A 17,485-nucleotide genomic window follows, 5' to 3' on the forward strand; every position below is an offset into this window, starting at 1 on the left:
CACTGCTTTGCCGTGCATGCCGGCTCCTGTCCCAGCCCCGCCAGGGACTGAGAAGTGACACAGAGGAAGTGCACCGCCTACAACCCCTCGGGTTCTTCAATGAAGTAACTCAACTGACTTCCCTCACCTCCCGGCAAGGCAGTCTTAAAGATGCCAGGAGGGCCGGAACTGCACCCCTCCACCACCCACCAAGGTAGGAAACAAGGAGGCCAGCTGGCCAGGCAATCAAAGGCTTCCTGGGGAACATGCTGGAACCGGAAGCTGGAGGACTGTTCATCTCCAGTGAGTCTGAAACATTACATGTAACAGAAAAGCCAGATCTAAGGGGGCTCTGCCCCCGGGACACATTTAACCGTCAGCCCAGGCTGCGGGGCCCACACTCAAGTTCTAAGCCACACAACCCCACCCCAAAGCGAAATAAAACAAAAGGTCAGTGGGTACGAGCGGGAATAAAGGAACACTTTGGCAGGACCCGTAGGAGAACCATCCCTTTTAATTTGGCCGGATGCTGTATCTTGGGATCACAGCAATGATTCAAAGTATAGAGTGGCTTCAAATACTAATCTAGGGCTTGCTGTGTTCAGTTCAGTTCAGTTGCTCAATTGTGTCCGACTCTTTGCGACCCCATGAATCACAGCACACCAGGCCTCCCTGTCCATCACCAACTCCCAGAGTTCACTCAAAGTCATGTCCATCGAGTCGGTGATGCCATCCAGCCATCTCATCCTCTGTCGTCCCCTTCGCCTCCTGTCCCCAATCCCTCCCAGCATCAGAGTCTTTTCCAATGAGTCAACTCTTCGCATGAGGTGGCCAAAGTACTGGAGTTTCAGCTTTAGCATCATTCCTTCCAAAGAAATCCCAGGGCTGATCTCCTTTAGAATGAACTGGTTGGATCTCCAGTGTGTTAGGAGAGCTGAAAAATGGGTGGTGATCTACATATATTTCAGTGCCATGAGAACACGAGGTAAATGATGAGACATCAGGTTGATGGAATTTTACAGACATAGAAAACTGTTACAACGAAGTGGCAGATAAAACATACAGTACACAAAATATATTTGCTATGATGTTAATAATGTAAACGTTTCCTTCCAGTCTTTAACATACATAATACTAGGAGGAATCAGAATAAAATGCTAACAGTGATTTGGGAAGAATTAAGCAATTTAAAAAAACCATTCTCTAATTTCCATTTTTAAAATTTAAAAACTAATGATAAGCTATTTTTTCTAATAGTTGTTGAAATAAACCATGTGGTCGAAGCTACAGGTTTGCCTTCCCAACAACTACAACTTACTTCTAAGCTGCCAGGACCTCAAAAGCAGGATAATCAACCATCCCTGCTGTTTGCTTTCAGAAGCTCCGTTTTTAAGTCAACATATAAACAGACACTAGGGAGGTAGCCTGGGTTTTACATTTATGATGAAAAGTTCAAAGAGGCAGCTTTCTCCCATTTACCTTAATGTCTATCCACATTCAGGCTGCATTTTCAGTGAATATATCTATAGGGATGGGAACTACAAATAAATACAACCAGCTTGAGATCCTTATTCTACTAAGTTGATGTCAAAATGGCATTTTGAGCCCTATTTCATTTATTTGTTAGAAGCCCTGCTCCCTAAGACAAATCTCACAGACGTGCATCTAGACTAGAGGGTGTGACCCCAACATCCCCAGCAGGCTCTCCTGGTACCTGGGCTCCCCTGCTGGTACCCTGTGTGCCCGTCACCCCTTGCTTGTGGTCGGCAGCCCCGGGCAGGCATGAGGCCCACAGAGAAAGCGGGAAGAGACATGACACTGACCTCATAGATGAAGTACACCTTGGCGCCCACGTATATCCCCATGCGCACGACGGCCCGGACAGCAGCATTCATGCCTGCAGAGGAAGGCAGATAGTCGTTACTGATGAGGCCCTAGTTAACTAACCATGACGGTGGGAAAACTGGGCACCCCTTCAGAAGGCTCCTCTTGTGAACAGTGGTCCCAAAGTGAGCCCCCAGGACTAGTGAAGGGAGCGGGGGACAGGAGTACGGAGACCACTGTGTCACAGGCTGGACTGCAGGGAGCATCACAACGGAGCCGGGATGTTTGTTTTGAATTTCGCTGCAAACACACTCGGGACATGGGCGACCTCAATCTGGTATGAATCTGCAGGTGATTCCATCCAATTGCAGAACGACAGAGAGGAGAGATGCTTTCTTATAGGTAGTCAAATTCAAAGAAAACAGGTCTGAAGAGGCCCATTGGTCTGCGGAGGAGAAACTATCACCCACTGCCAGTGTTAACGAATAAAATTTTAATCAGTGGCCTTAAACACAAAACAAATCACACAATCCTAATAAAAGAAAGCTCAAGTTAAACCAGTATACTATAAGTAATACCTCACCAAGATAAACTCTAGGCCATTTTCCATATTTCCCCAGAGCCTTAAAGCAAATTAAAAGTGCAAAGTATCCTTGTATAAAACTGCTACACCCCATTTGGATGGCATCATCGACTCAATGGACATGAGTTTGAGCAAACTACGGGAGTAGTGAAGGACAGGGAAGCCTGGTGTGCTGCAGTCCATGGGGTCACAAAGAGTCAGACACGACTTAGCAACTGAACAACAAAACCACATTCTGCTTTCCACTGAAGCCCCGTTTCTGGGCAGCCATCTGTGAAATGGACCATAATCTAGACCTACGTGAACAGGTCAGGATTTCATGTCTCATCACCCCAGGTGATGAGTGAAGCCATCAGGAGGACAGTGAGAAGGGAGGACCATTCCTCTCTGAAAGGAGGGAGCCCTGAGTCTCAGAAAACTCATAGCCCCTGGGCCCCCGAAGGTTTCAATCTGAATCCTTCGTAAATTTAAATTTCAGAGTCAAACATCAGGACTAAAGGTGTTGGAGAAGGTGGACCGTAGAGTAAGCGGTGCTATAGGTAAACAAAGCAACAAATGAAGGCAGCTGGGGTCCCAGGAATACACTCCACAGATAAGGAGACTAAGTTTGTATGTATTTGGAGGGTAAACTGGCTCAGAAGACGATTACAAATTTTCAAACTTCTTTGAACCAGGTCTGGAAATGTAGAATAAGACTGCTGCCTCTGAAAGGTGACCATTTTGAAAGGTTACCAGGTTCATGGAGCTGAAAAAGCTGGAAATAAATCCACGTTAAACAACTACATGCATGTTAAACAAATAAATGCATGTTAAATAAATTAATGCACGTTAGATAAATAAATGCACGCTAAATGTGGCTGCCCCACTGCTCCCAGCTGGGCGCTCACAGCCGCCCATCTCACCAGCCTCAGGCCTCGACCCCACAGACAAGCGCGCCTCCTGTGCCCTCCCCACAGACCCTGTGATTCCAGAACTTCATTCTGTGGCCCTGGAATCGAGCCTGACCGCCAAACGCTGGGGCCCAGCCAGCCCTTCACCGGGACGCCAGCACGAACAACACGGACTCCTGCCCACCCCCCAACTGCCGTCAATTCTGAAGACCTCTTGATGCTGGCGGCGGGGGTTCTAAAGGCAGGAATAAAGAGGATATGGGAGATTTTAAAACATTCAAGTGGGGGAGACAGGGCAGGAGGAATGGCAAGCGGGAGACCGTCAGAGGTGACCCTGGGGGCCCCCAAGTGAAATAAACACAAGCTGGGGTGACCCCTGCCCGAGAGGCCGGACCACCTTCATGCTAGCCCCGCCCAGAGGGGCTGACCCGGGATCTCCTGGGAACCTGACCTGTCCCCTCAGCCTGCAACAGGCCCCGTGGGGCAGGGTCTGGGGAGGGTCCTGAGCACCCATTTCTAGCAAGCTCCTGGGAGAGGAATCCCTGGCGTCTGAGAGGCTCAGTGCCCAGCCCCCAGGGCTTTTATTCGAGGGCAGTTAATCTGCTGCAAGGCGGGCTTTTCTCAGCAGCCCCCGTGGCCCCTTCTGACTGGGCCCTGAGCGGAGCCATGCTGCTTGGGGCTCAGTGATGACCAGGGCTGAGTGCTCTGCACACCTGGGCAGGTGTGCCCACCATGCCTTGGGGACCTGGTCCTCCTGGGAGCCCAGGGAGTCAGCCCCTGAGTGAACATATTAATAGCCAAGGGAACAAAGCGAGTAAAAGGCAAAGCTGGGGTGTAAGCCCTACTCTTCCCCTTATTGTAACATAAAAACCATTGTACTGATAACTGCCTCTAGAAGGAAGGAAACTTAGAGGAAAAAACGCCCATTGGGCCCGGTTTCTTGTGTAAATGTTTGTGGAGAGGCCGGCTGTCCGCTTGAACTTGGGGCCCACAGGGCAGAGCTGCTGCCTGGCACTGGCCCCAAAGGTGGGTACCTTCCAGAAAGTGTCCAGAGGACAGAAGCAGAGGGCAACAGGAAAGGCCAGTTTCCACCGGCCGTCTCTGTGACCCCCGAGTGGGGTCCAGGCTGGGTTTGCTGTCTGAGGTCTCCTAGGTGAGCAGCCCCAGGTTCCAGGGCACTCCAACAGCTGTTTTTAGTAAACCTTCAGACACAGTCAGTTTCCTTCCTTTTCCTTTTGGTTTTGTTTTGGCAGCCAGGCCCCATAATTCAAACAGCCTCCATAACTGTTTCCATGGGAACCATCATCCTGCTACCAAGAAAGTGCCTTAGTCTTTGGAGAGTAACCTCTTCGTCCCTTGCAAAAATTAGAACCCTGGTCCTCAGGGAATGACTGGACTTGTTACAGGAACCAAAAATAAACCTTGAAAAACCCAGGGAGCAGCTGTGAGGGAAATGTGAGCAAATTAGGTGTGATAGAAAGAAGGGATGGTTAGACTGTCTTCCTGCCGTGACAGATCCTCAAGTGGCTTACTAAAAGCATGGTGCACGTAAGACAGTCATTAGGATAACTTCTTCTTTCTGACTGGGGAGGCCAGCGACCTCTAAGGAAGGCTGCTAAGATTCTGTTCTGATAAAATTTAAACTTCTAGCAATTTGTAAGAAATGAGGATTGTGTTGCTTCTAATAAAATAATTCGGGCTGTTTTATTTCCCCATGGTCTGAAAAGCCTAATAAACATCCTTGCTCGGCCCTTTTGGACCATGTTGAGCCGTTTCCCCTGCATATTTCTCAGGGCCTACAACCACTCCCTGACTAACTTCAACATTTAAATTCTCTTTTGAAAAATAAGATGCAGTGCTTAATCTTACTGGCTTCTCCCTGATACCATGGGGTTTTCACCTTTGGACCAAAGGGAGGACGTCAGCACAGGTCAGAAAACAAACTTAAAACACAGTTTATCTTGCTTTTGCTACTACAGCCCTCCACAAAGCTTCCCTGTTTTAGTAAATCAGGTGTGGGAAGGACAAACAGTCCTCAGAAGGCGTCCCTGTGACCAATTACCAACCTCGCCTTCTCAGCACCCTGCCGTGTCCAATCACCAAGCCCTGTGTCAGACACCAGTGAGACCAATCCCTGAGGGGTGTCGACTGTCTGTCCATCCAGGACACCTGGATGGGTGTTTCTCTCTGCCGGCACTGCTGGGCAATCCACTGACACCATGGTGGACCTGCTAGCCTAGTGGGCTTCCCCCGTGGCTCAGCAGTAAAGAATCTGCCTACAATGCAGGAGCTGCAGGAGACACCGGTTCGATCCCTGGGTCAGGAAGATCCCCTGAAGGCGGGCATGGCAACCCACTCCAGTACTTGACTGGAGAATCCCATGGACAAAGGAGCCTGGCGGGCTACAGTCCACGGAGTCACAAAGAGTCAGACACGACTGAAGTGACTTAGCACGCATGTGGTAGCCTAGTGGTTAGGATCCCAGGCTTTCACTGTGCAGGACCTGGGTTCAATCCCAGGTTGAACTGAGATCCCACAAGCCATGTGGCAAGGCACCAAAAAAAAAAAAAAAAAAAGTGCGTTTGATTAGTGAAGGCTTAATTCATCAAAATGACTTCATGAGAAAAGACAGCCAGAAGACAGACAGACTAGTCACCTCCATCTTGCAGAAGGAGACAGTCCATTCTAGGTGAGGTTCCAGGAGGGAGATTCAGCAAACATCTGGGTACCTGCCAGGTGCCCCCAATACTGCACCTGGTGAATGGACACACGTCCTGGGCCACCGCTTCCCACTGTAGCCACGTGGCCCAGCCAGCTCATCTCAGAGCCCACTTGCTTGTGTGTGAAACATATGAGTTACTGCATGGAAGCATTGGTGGCTACTGCTAAGCAAATGATCACTAAATGTTAGTTGCTCTTTTTTTAATTTTATTGGAGTATAGTTGACTTACAGTGTTTCGTTTCAGGTGCACAGCAAAGTGATTCAGTTACACACACACATATATCCACTCCTTTTCAGACTCTGTTTCCTTATAGATTATTACAGAATATTGAGTAAAGTTCCCTGTGCTATAGAGCAGGTTCTTGTGGGTCATCTATTTTATATATAGTACTGTGTGTATGTTAATCCCAAACTCCTAATTTATTACCTGCCCCCCTCGTTTCCCCTTTGGGCACCATAAATTTGTTTTTGAAATCTGTGGGTCTGTTTCTGTTTTGTAAATAAGTTCATTTATGTATTTTTTTTTAAATCAGATTCCACACAAGTAATATTGTGTATTTGTCTTTCTCTGTCTGACTTGTTCAGTCACAAAGCCGTGCTTAGTATGATAATCTCCAGGTCCATCTGTTGCGCTGCAAATGGCGTTATTTTGTTCTTTTTTTTATGGCTAACCCTTCCTATTAGCAGAAAGGCTTATACAGACTCCATCTACATGTTGTTGTTGTTCAGTCACTGAGTCCTTTCCAACTCTTTCCCACTCCATGGACTGCAGCACACAGGCTTCCTGTCCTTCACTATCTCAGAGATTGCTCACACTCATGTCCACTGAGTCGGTGATACCATCCAGCCATCTCATCCTGCCGCTCTCTTCTCCTCCTGCCCTCAATCTTTCCCAGCATCAGGGTCTTTTCCAATGAGTCAGCTCTTTGCATCAGGTGGCCAAAGTACTGGAGCTTCAGCTTCAGCATCAGTCCTTCCAATAAATATTCAGGGTTGATTTGCATCAGCTTTCTGTAAACACTGGCTTACTTTGCTATAGGCCAAAAAGGACTCAGTTTTTCTGTTCAGTCTACCCTGTAGGTCCATTTCTCTACACTTTGATCTGTACCGGGCCCTCCAGAAGCCCTCAATTTGAGTCTAAGGCAAGGAGCATTTTTGGCATATGACACAGTCTTGCTTCGGGGGTGGGTACCTTGTTAAGGTAAGTCTGTGCACTGGCCTGAAATTTATTGTAGGTTAAAGTGAAAACCAGCTGAAATTTGCAGACATTCCTTGTGACAATGAAAGCAATCCAAAGAATGAAAATAATAATTAGCCTTAGAAATAGTTTTCCTCTGTGGCCAGGGCTGGGGGAGTCAGGAATATAGCTGGAGAATTTTCGTTTTGTTGAACAATCATATAATATAAATTCCATTGGAAATAAGCGCTTCACACTTTAGTCTCAGGTGTGATGTCAATTTAGCCACCCAGATGCTATCATTGTACAAACGTATTTTATGTTCTACTTGCAAAGCTGCTTAAAAATCATCTATATCATCTATGTAATATATTCTTTCTCTTTTAACTGGTAAGTAGGGCAGTTTGTCTCATGTTTAAGTATCTATCTGAAATTTTAGGTTATTTTCCTTTAGATGATTACAGTTTACTTCTTCATTAATTTCATGAGGAAATCATTAAGATATTTTATACCAATTAAGTAGTTTATATATATTTTAGTACGAGAAATTTCACACAGTGATCCTGTCTTCCAATGTACTTTGTTAAAGCACAGTCTTAAACTCCATTTGAATCTTTTAAAATTTTTAACTTCTTTTGCTTCTAATCTGAGAGAAATTTTTTTAAAAATACTCCTTTCTAATTTGAGGGAAAATATTTTTACTTGTGGCAAATTAATTACTTCTTCCTAATCTGCAAAATAGAAAGAAAAATGCCTTACTAATGAAAAGTTTGGTGTTATGAAAAAAAAAATCACCTGTATAATTTTGAGCAAACTTGGCTTCTGAGTATTAATTAGATGTTACAGCCTTAAGAGCGGGGCTTACTGGAAAACATTTGGGATTGAGGCTGAACTTGGTTTAAATCCTTCCAAGGGCCACCTAAGAGCCTGTCACCTTAACAAGGTTACTTCTCTCCCCACCTCCAAAACCAAGACGGTAATCAGGCCTGGAGATGAAAACCACAAAGCTCCTAGGACATGAACTGTGCCCAGGAACCAGCAGCTGTAGCCTTCTCCACATGGAATTTTATCTTTGTTTCACATCTGAGTAGAAAACTATTCTGAAACTAAGACTTGTGGTTATTCTCCTTGGTCTTTAGCTGCGAGCAAACCTCTCTTATCTTAGGGAAAATCAAGCATGGATATCACACAGAGTCAAGACAAAATGGCAGAGCACGGAGGAGTAAAATCGTCTCTAGAAATCACCTCCTCAAGGAGCTTAAGTCCGCTGCTGCGGAGACCAGCCCCCTGGTGCACGTAGCGAGGCGAGCTTTCTCAGAAAGAAATGCATGCCCCTGTTCAGTCAGGTCCCAGATAGGATCGAACAGGAGGTGGCACTTGGCATGAAGTCCAAGAAGAAACAGATAACAGTCTCAGCTCTCCCCAAGGGAAGATGCCCAAATGCTGGGCCACTGGGGGGCTCTCCAGCAGGGACCACCCAGAGCAACTGGTTCCGGGCATCAGGACAACTCCCATCAACCTGACCATACACCGACCAAGCCGTCTGACGTTGTCATATAATTCTGATTCTCAAAGTATGCTTTTCCACTGAGAAGAGGTGTGGACTTACTGACCTCTATTATTCATAACTGCTCACAGGTGACAGAGATAAATAGCAGGTAAGTAGCAGAGAAAATGCTGATTCTGTCTATTGCATCATCACCTCAACTGCCTTTACACCAGCTACCAGGTAGCTGAGCAAATTTATGGAAAAGGATTCAAGTGAATGACCTACTTTTTTTTTTTTTAACAGACACAGCACCTTAATTCTAAATGACTTTGCAACTCTGACCTTGAAAGCTGGAGGATTAAGAGACCAGTTTCTTTTTCTGTGCCAGCATTTTATTCTTTTTCCAAGCCCACGGTAAGAGTCACTCAGGATGCTTCCTAACTTGGGTAGCCCACGTCTGGAGACACAGGTGCTTTTTGAAGCGCGTTGACCGGGAAGCCCCTCTTAGCTCATCCAGCCCCTCTTAGCTCATCCAATCCAGCACATCAGGTAAGTAATGTGGGCTCTGTCATCAATTTCACTCTGCCATTTCCCCGCCCCCAGTCTTCGCTGTATCACGTTTTCTCTCTTCACTGGGGCCACTTTACTAGAATACCAAATTAGACCAGCCTGTTCGGTCTCAGCGGGCTTGTGGGGCGGGGGCGGTGACAGATAAGGCGCGCACCACCTTCAACAGGACAGGGAGGGGCTCTCCAAGGACCCGGGGTCCCCTGGCCTCCTGCCGGCCGTGCGCTGGGTGGCCGGGGTCGGAGGCGCGGGGCGCACGGGCGGCGACGGGCCCGGCATCACGTACGCGCGCGGGGCAGGCGGGGCTGCGGCCACAGCTCCCCACCTGCAGCCTCCCCTCCCGGCCCGCCCCTCTCAAGGGCGAAGAGAAGGTCACCAGCAGCGTGGGCGGAGGCTAGGGCGCGAGCCAGCCGCTTAAGCATCCCTGCACCGCGTATGGTGAGATGAGGTGAGAACGAGGCATCGGGGCCTTTCAGCTCATCTGGACAGGAGGAAGGGGGTAAAAGAAACGCCAGAAGCTGGCGCGGGAGGCGTCTCTGGCCTGCGGTCCTCCAGGTTCCGAGCGCATGGTCAGCGCCCCGCTCCTTTCTAGCGGTTGGCTCGCCCCACCAGGGAATCTAAGAGGATCAGGAATCCCCGGGCCCCCACGTGCGCCCGGCGCTAGGGGCGCGGCCGTGTCATCTCCGCTTCGGTTGTCCGCGGGCCCCAACCTTGGGGCCCCATTTTCCCCGAGACCAGCTTCCAGGCTCGCGGGTGGAGGGCGGCGCCCGAGTCCGCGCTCCCGGAGCTGGCGACACCCCGGAGTCCCCGCTTCCTGGTCCTTCCCATCCAGGGGAGGCCAGCGGGGAGGGCCTAGCGACCCGCTTCGGTTTTCGGTTTGGTGACGAGCCGGAAGGAGACAGGAGATGAGGGCGGCGGAAAACCGTTTTTAAAATCTCCCAGCGGAAACGCGAGGCGGTGCCCGGCGGCCCGGCTACCCAGGCGGGGATCCCGTGCGTTCGCCGCCGCGCGCCGCGGGACAGCAGCGGGGACCCCGCCCGCGCCGCGCGGGGGTAGCGGGGCTGCAGACACGTCGCGGGGACGCAGCGGTGTGAGGAGTCTGGGACGGAGCCAGGGCAGCCGTAGCGGCATGGGAAGTGGCCGCGCTGTAGCCAAGCCTTGGAGGGGCGTCCGGCTTCATCCCGCCTCGCGGAAGCGGAGGGACCTCCGAACGAAGTCCAGGCGACCCTGTCGCCAGTCGTAATTTAGGAAATAAACGTGGAGGTGGAAAACTGAGCTTCCGGGTAAGGGACCCCCGCGCCCTCCGAGCGGGTCCCGTAGTGACTCCTTCCGAGGCCGCACCGGCTCCCGCCCCGGGAATGCACGTCCGAGGTTCCTGGGCGCCGGGCTTCTCCCTGGGCGCCGGGCTTCTCCCCACCGTCACTTACCCCTGGCACCCCTCTCCTCCTTGCTCCTCTCGGGCCCCCCATCCCTTCTGCCTGCTACCTTATCCTTTCTCTGGCGTCCCTTCTACCCGGCACCCCCATCCTTTCTCCCCGGCACCCCCACATCCCTTCTCATTGGTCCCCTCCCTGAGACCCCGCCCGGGACCGGGGACCCGGGGACCCGGTGGCGCACCTTGGGCATCCCCGCCGCTGGTCAGCACGCCGATGGCCTTGCCGGCCCCGGAGAGTTGCTCCAGGAATTTTCGGAGGGAGCCCTTGGGGGTCTGGGGGCTGTCGAGGCCGTCCATCGTGAACAGGCCGGAGACCGCGCTCTGGAGGGCGCTCAGTAGGCACTGCGCCCCGCCCGCGCCGCCGCCACGGGAACCGCCGGCCACGCCCGCGCGGCGCGCGCCAATGGGCGGCCTGGGGCGGGCGCGGGGACGCGGGGGCGATGGCGCGGGCGGGGCTGGGGGCGCCGGATTGAGGGGAGCTCTGGGGGCAGGGGAGCCTGGTCGGCAGGAAGGACCACTCCGGGGTGAGCCACATGGTTGCGGGGCGCGGTGTGCATCGCAGATGGGAGGAGCTTTACGAGCCGGAAGCACCTCGGAGGGAGGGGACACCCCATAGGTGGGAGGGGACAGCCCCATAGGTGGGCGGAGCATCCCTGGTAGGCCGCGGGGAGGGCACCGCCGGAGTGTAGGCCCCGGAGGTGGGGGGAACGGGGAGGGGGCGTCCCGGCGACGGGAAGGTGCTGGGGGCAAGGCGGAACTATAGGTGGGCGGGGTCACCGTGGTCGCGGGAACGAGGCAGGTGGGCTAGAGCATCCCGCGCGGTGAGCCCAGGAGGCCGGGTTGGGGTGCAGGGGTGCCGCACGTGGGGCGCCGGGTCACTGGCGGTTGGGGGGCCCGAACCGTCGCCGAGGCGCGCGCCCGTTCCCGCAGGGTTCCTGCCCGGGTAGCTCTAGGGGCCCGGGCGCCCCAGCGTTTCCTCTGGCCTGCGGACCGTCAAGTCGGTGGGCGTCGCCTGCGGGCGAGGACGAAGCGCCGGCTCCGTCCCCACAGGGGCTCTGGCCGCACGACAAGGAGGCGGACTGGGGTCGTGGAGGACGCGCGGGGACTCTGGGCGACCGCTGGCGCCGGGCTGGGCGCTGGAAGGGAAGGGGCGGGGGAAGGGCAGGAAGGTCCTGGCGAGGCGATAAGACTCTGGAAGCCGCGGTGTTCGGGGTCGCCGGCCGGATGTTCGCTGCCCTGCCGGGCACTCCCGGACCGAGGCGCTAGTGTCTGGTCCGCTGGGTGATGGATGAACAGGGAGACTGGTCCCCGTCGGTTCCTGCCGCGGGTGCAGACGGATGCGCAGTCTTTTGGAGCGCACAGCGCTGAGCTTGGGATACGGTCACCCCCAGAAAAGAGTTTCATAAGCGGCCGCATCATCAGTCCCTTGTGGGGACCGCACAGTATCTCCTTACTACTTGCGCAGCAGATGTGCGTCGAGTGGACACAGGGAAAAGAGGTTAAGTCAAGGCCGTCCCGTACACCCTGAGCAGCCTGACAGTGGTTTACTCCTGGCTGCCCTGGACAGAAGGCAATGGCAACCCACTCCTGTATTCTTGCCTGGAAAATCCCATGGACGGAGGAATCGGGCAGGCTGCAGTCCATGGGGTCGTGAAGAGTCAGACACAACTGAGCGACTTCACTTTCACTTTTCACTTTCATGCATTGGAGAAGGAAATGGCAACCCACTCCAGTGTTCTTGCCTGGAGAATCCTAGGGACGGGGGAGCCTGGTGGGCTGCCGTCTATGGGGTCAAACAGAGTCGGACACGACTGAAGTGACTTAGTGGTAGTAGTAGTAGCCCTGGACAGAGCGGTGTGTGCACTCACTTCTATCTGGCACTTGCCTTATCCTCCTGTCCTCTCTCTGAGCATCACAATTTTTTTGCAGAAAAGATACAAATACCTGACATGAACAAGGCCAGACTTCTGATCTCTACCCTTGACCAAAAGTGATGGAGCAACTTCTAAACCCCTCGTGGTCATTTGAATCACCTGGCCTGGTTTTTCCCGCTCCACCAGAACCGCAGAAGCCCAGTTTCTGGGAATGCTGCCTGGAAAAATGTATTTTCAACAAGTCGCAGCACATTCTGATGACTGCAGAGTCTGAGCGCACCTGCTCCACAGAGTGAAACTGAGCAGCGATGCTGAGAAGATACTGGGCATCGGGAGACTGCCCTTCACTGTCCTGGCCCGGAGAGCGGAGCCAGGTTCCCGTTTGTGCTCCAGAATCATCCATCCCTTTCTGGAGCATTCTGCACTTTGAATTTTAGCCCCAAAGTCTTTATATTCTTATAAAATTGACATTTTTGTAATTTAGAGGATTGGCCATTTGTCATTGAGTTGTTTGTAACGGCCAGTTTGTAAGATGGTATGGAAAAATCTGAATGAACTTTTTGGCCAACCCAGTAAAAAATAATAGATACAAAGTAAGAGTCCAAACAATGGGTTAAGTACATTTTGATGCAAATATACACATGGCCTTCTATTGCTGGTATGATTATGAAGACAAATCTCCATTTACATGGAAGTGTATTTAGGATATGTTAATAAATGAAGGAGAGTCAGAAATACCATTAAGCTGTGTGTATGCGTGCGCACACACACATATGTAAATTTAGATATTTTATTTTCCTTTCTTCTGCTTATTATGGGACTTCCCACACTGTGCAGTGGTGAAGAACCCCTCTGCCAATGCAGGAGACATAAGAGACTCTAGTTCCATCCCTGGGTTGGGAAGATCCCCTGGAGAAGGGCATGGCACCCTCTCCAGTATTTTTGCCTGGAGAATCCCACAGACAGGAGTCTGGTGGGCTGCAGTCCATAGGGTTGCAAAGAGTCAGACATGACTGAAGCAATTTAGCATGCACAGAGTCTATGGAAAGACACAGCCATCTCTCCCTTCTTTTTCTTTTGCATTGTGTTTATTTTAGTATTTCTTCAGCTGGTGGTGGGTTTTTTGTTGTTGTTGTTTGAGAGAAGAGAAGCCTCTTCTAAGGCTTCTCTGATACAAGAGGGAGAGTCACATGCCATGTTGAGGTCACAGCTTATCTCCAATGTGTTGGTTCTCCACTGCTGCCTAAAAAATTACCCCGAGCTTCTGTGGCTTATCTGACCACTTATATCACAGGTTTATCATCCCAGAGAGGGCGTGCAGGCGGGTTTTGCCAGGCCCTCTGCTTGAGGTCTCAGAGGCTGCAGAGGTGTCCCCGGGCTCCCGATTCTCCTCTGATCCCTCATCTTAGCAACTCCCTTCTGTCCCAGCCCCTGAGCCAATTTCGAGCTAATCTACAACCACAGCTCCACCACCATCTGCCATTTTCCTGGCGCCTCATCTTCTTGCCCCTTGTCCGCTAGACTTTGCTTAACAAGGAAATGCTGCCTTCAACCCCTGTCCCTCCCCCGCCCTACAGTTGTCTTTCAGTGTCCTTGTCCAAACTTAAAAATAATTCTGCTTTATGTCCAGCAGATAAACTTTAAATTATATATAAAACAGTTGGATGCTTTCCAAGACCTTGACGCAGAACCTTGTTGTCCTGGACCAATTAGAGTCAATATCCAGACACTGGGGGAAAAAAATGGAAAGAAAGCCAGACTCATTATTTCTGCAGAGTGTGTGGCCATTAAGAGTTTAACCCCTCCGGGAAATGTCACTGGTGATGTGAACTGGACCCTCTCAGAGAACAACTATTTCCTTCTGCATGCGGTGTTGAAAGCTGGTTCACGGAGACTTCCTCATACTTCCAACACTTTTCCTGTAATAGGAGAGCACAGGTTCTGATAAGGCGGAATAAACTGATCTTCGTAATTGTAAATGCCAAGTTACTTCAGGAAACAGAGGAAAGGAAAGATGGATGGTTCTTTTGAAAAATAAGTTACATAGGGATTTCCCAGTTAGGAAAGGAAATTATGATTTTGGCAGTGTTGCCATGTGATGGTTAATTTTATGTGTTAACTTGGCCGCATTATCGGTGCCCAGATAGTTGGCAAAACATTGTGTCTGAATGTAAGTGTGAAGATCTCTCCAATGAGATTAACATTTGAATCTTTCCAATGAGATTAACATTTGAATCAGTGAACTGAGCTAATCGATCCCCTCTCCATGTGGGGGTGGAGGGGGGCCTCAGCCAGCCCATCGAGGCTGAGTAAAGGTGAGCTTGTGGTCTTCCTCTCTCCCTAGATGTTATCAGATGTTATCAGATATCAGATGTTATCAGATATACAAGTCCCGATGGTTCTGCTTCACTGGAGAATCCTGGCAAGTCAGTCAGCTTAAATACATTCGTTGTGTGTTTTAGTTGTGAAATGCTGTTGTCCACACACAGGCCTGTGTCCCCAGTGGCATTTTACATGTTCAAGTTTGTAACAACAGATCTTACAGCGCCGTTCCTCCCACATCAGAACTGAAGCGGTTCATGGCCAGCAGTCAAGGGCAAACATGCCAAAAAACCCAGAAACACAGCTATGAACTATAGTGCTTTTTCAGTTTGCAGACGGGCCCACAAGGACCATGCATGTGTCAGTGGCAGTGCCGGCTTGTAGCAGGGGTTTTGACCTTTTTTGGTGAATAAAACGTCTGAGATTCCCATATAAACTACACACCTCTTCCTCCATCCAGACATACACATGTACACACACAACCCCTGCATGTTGCATACAGTTTATGCAAGCCTGGTGACTCAGGCGGACAGAGGGCAGAGGATGGAGTCTGGCCCCAGGTCCCAGGGACGGAAAGTTGAGTTCTCTTGAGCGGCTCCTTCTGGCAGCTCCCTGTTCAGCCCCGGGCCCCATCTGATCTCAGAGCCTAAGCCAAACCCAGGCCAGATAGGGACTGAGTACCAGTTCCTGGGGTCTCAGTCCTGCCTCCGGAGGAGTCTTCCTGCACCCCTCACACCACGATGCTGTTTGGAAAGCATCATTCAGAGGGCCAGCTCTCCCTCCACTGATGATGTGGTCCTGTGATCCTGCCTGGGGCAGACTGTTACTGAGTCTATAAAACCTTATTACCAGAATGGGCCATCCTTTTAGGGCCATATTTCAGCAAATGAGGCACCTCTGCAGCAGACAGGGCTGATCATTTCTCATCTGGCCTGTTCTGAGTCCCTTCTGCCCTGCGGTCCACTTCTCTGTTCCTCCCTCCGCCCCAGGGCCTGGTGGGGAGCTGGTCACAGGAGCTGCGCTCCACGTCGTGTAGGGAGCTCACCCCTTCTCTCTGTCCAGGTCACCATAGGGCAGAGGACACAGCCTAGCCCTCAAGACTCCCCCACTCCAGCCTTTAACCCCGGAGCCCTTTGGAAGGACCTTTTCTGGAGTCATTGAGTCATCAGGGGGAGAGAGTTTGCGCTGTGAAGACAAAGGGAGCTGAAAGATGCGGGCAGAGAGACATACGGAAAGGCAGAGAGAGAAAGCAAAAATACAACATTCCTTGTGTTTGCTTGTGACAACCACCAAAAATGTTTAAAACAGTCGCCGTTCCCTCAGGTCCGCCTCTGAAACTTTTGAATGTCATCAACTGTCGGTCCAAACAACCAGCGAATAAAACAGCTTGTGAAACCAATTACTCGACTTTTTCTTGATATTTTTCTGAACTCTGTGGTGGTATTTCCTAACACCGCCTCCTAATGCCCTCTGTAAATTGGGTTTTCTTGGTTTCGAACAGAGAACACAGATAACAATGGTGAATGTAAATGAAGAGAAGATGAATTCCCTTCAGGAATGTTTTGTTCATAGAACTGATTTCTGTCCTCCAGGGCTCCTCCTATGGAGAGTGTTGGGGCTCCTTTCCTCACAGTTACAACGAGGACCTTAGCATTTAGACTTTCTTTGTGGCAGAAAAAATGCCAGATGATAAGCATGTATTTCAAGGTTTCTCCTTGGATCCAAATGGCCCATTTTTCAAATTTTTATTAGACTGGTTTGGTGCCTTCTATGTCCTCTGTCCCAGAGATTCTGGAAGGAAGAAACTTTGGGAACTCTGGTTAGTCCCATGCAATCTGTTCCATGCCCTTTAGCATATTCTGACTCAGGATTATTGACTCACAGGACTTGAGGCCCCTCAAGGATGCTCCTTGTCCGGCCAAGTTCTGAGGTGCTGAGAATACCTGCCAGCTCACAGTTCAGACCCAGTAGGAAGGGCAGAAAACAGCCTGAAGGTGGAGTCCCTTAGCAAAGAAGGCAAAACTTTTCTAGTCACTAGAAACATGAAGATAGTTCGTCTAGCCGTGGGGCATTGCTGAGGACTCGGTTTTAATTCTTTTTTTAAAGTCACTCAGTTGTGTCCAACTCCTTGCAACCCCATGGACTATACAGTCCATGGAATTTTCCAGGCCAGAATACTGCAGTGGGTACCTTTCTTTTCTCCAGGGGATCTTCCCTCCCCAGGGATCGAACCCAGGTCTCCGGCATTGTGGGCAGATTCTTTTACCAGCTGAGCCACAAGGGAAGCCCAAGAATACTGGAGTGCATAGCCTATCCCTTCTTCAGCGGATCTTCCCGACCCAGGAATCGAACCGGCGTCTCCTGCATTGCAGGTTGCTGAGGACTTGGTTAAGTACCAATATTCAAAATAGCATCTTCTGGGAGGAAGGGACAGTTAGGTAGGGCATCTGGGGAGAGTGTGTACACCCTGCCATATTTAACATAGATAACCAACAAGGGCCTACTGTGTAGCACAGGGAACTCTGCTCAATGTCAGGTGGCAGCCTGGCGGGAGCGGGGAGAATGGATGCGTGTATATGTATGGCTGAGACCCCTTGCTGCTCACTTGAAACTATCACAACAG

General features: G+C 50.8%; 1 protein-coding gene across 1 annotated transcript in view; it reads right to left on the reverse strand.

Annotated features, from left to right (window-relative positions):
* The window catches only part of PFKP (phosphofructokinase, platelet), a 54,570-nt gene extending 43,386 nt beyond the window's left edge, over positions 1-11,184 (reverse strand). The window contains exons 1-2 of the mRNA XM_055544167.1: positions 10,849-11,184; positions 1,803-1,876 (exon numbers count right to left, since the gene is read on the reverse strand). Of these exons, the coding sequence (XP_055400142.1) occupies positions 1,803-1,876; positions 10,849-10,963 (189 nt within the window). The 5' untranslated portion in view covers positions 10,964-11,184. The remainder of the gene's footprint in view (positions 1-1,802; positions 1,877-10,848) is intronic.
* Positions 11,185-17,485: the final 6,301 nt, after the last annotated feature.

Source organism: Bubalus kerabau, chromosome 13, assembly GCF_029407905.1.
Source record: "Bubalus kerabau isolate K-KA32 ecotype Philippines breed swamp buffalo chromosome 13, PCC_UOA_SB_1v2, whole genome shotgun sequence".
Taxonomy (NCBI): domain Eukaryota; kingdom Metazoa; phylum Chordata; class Mammalia; order Artiodactyla; family Bovidae; genus Bubalus; species Bubalus kerabau.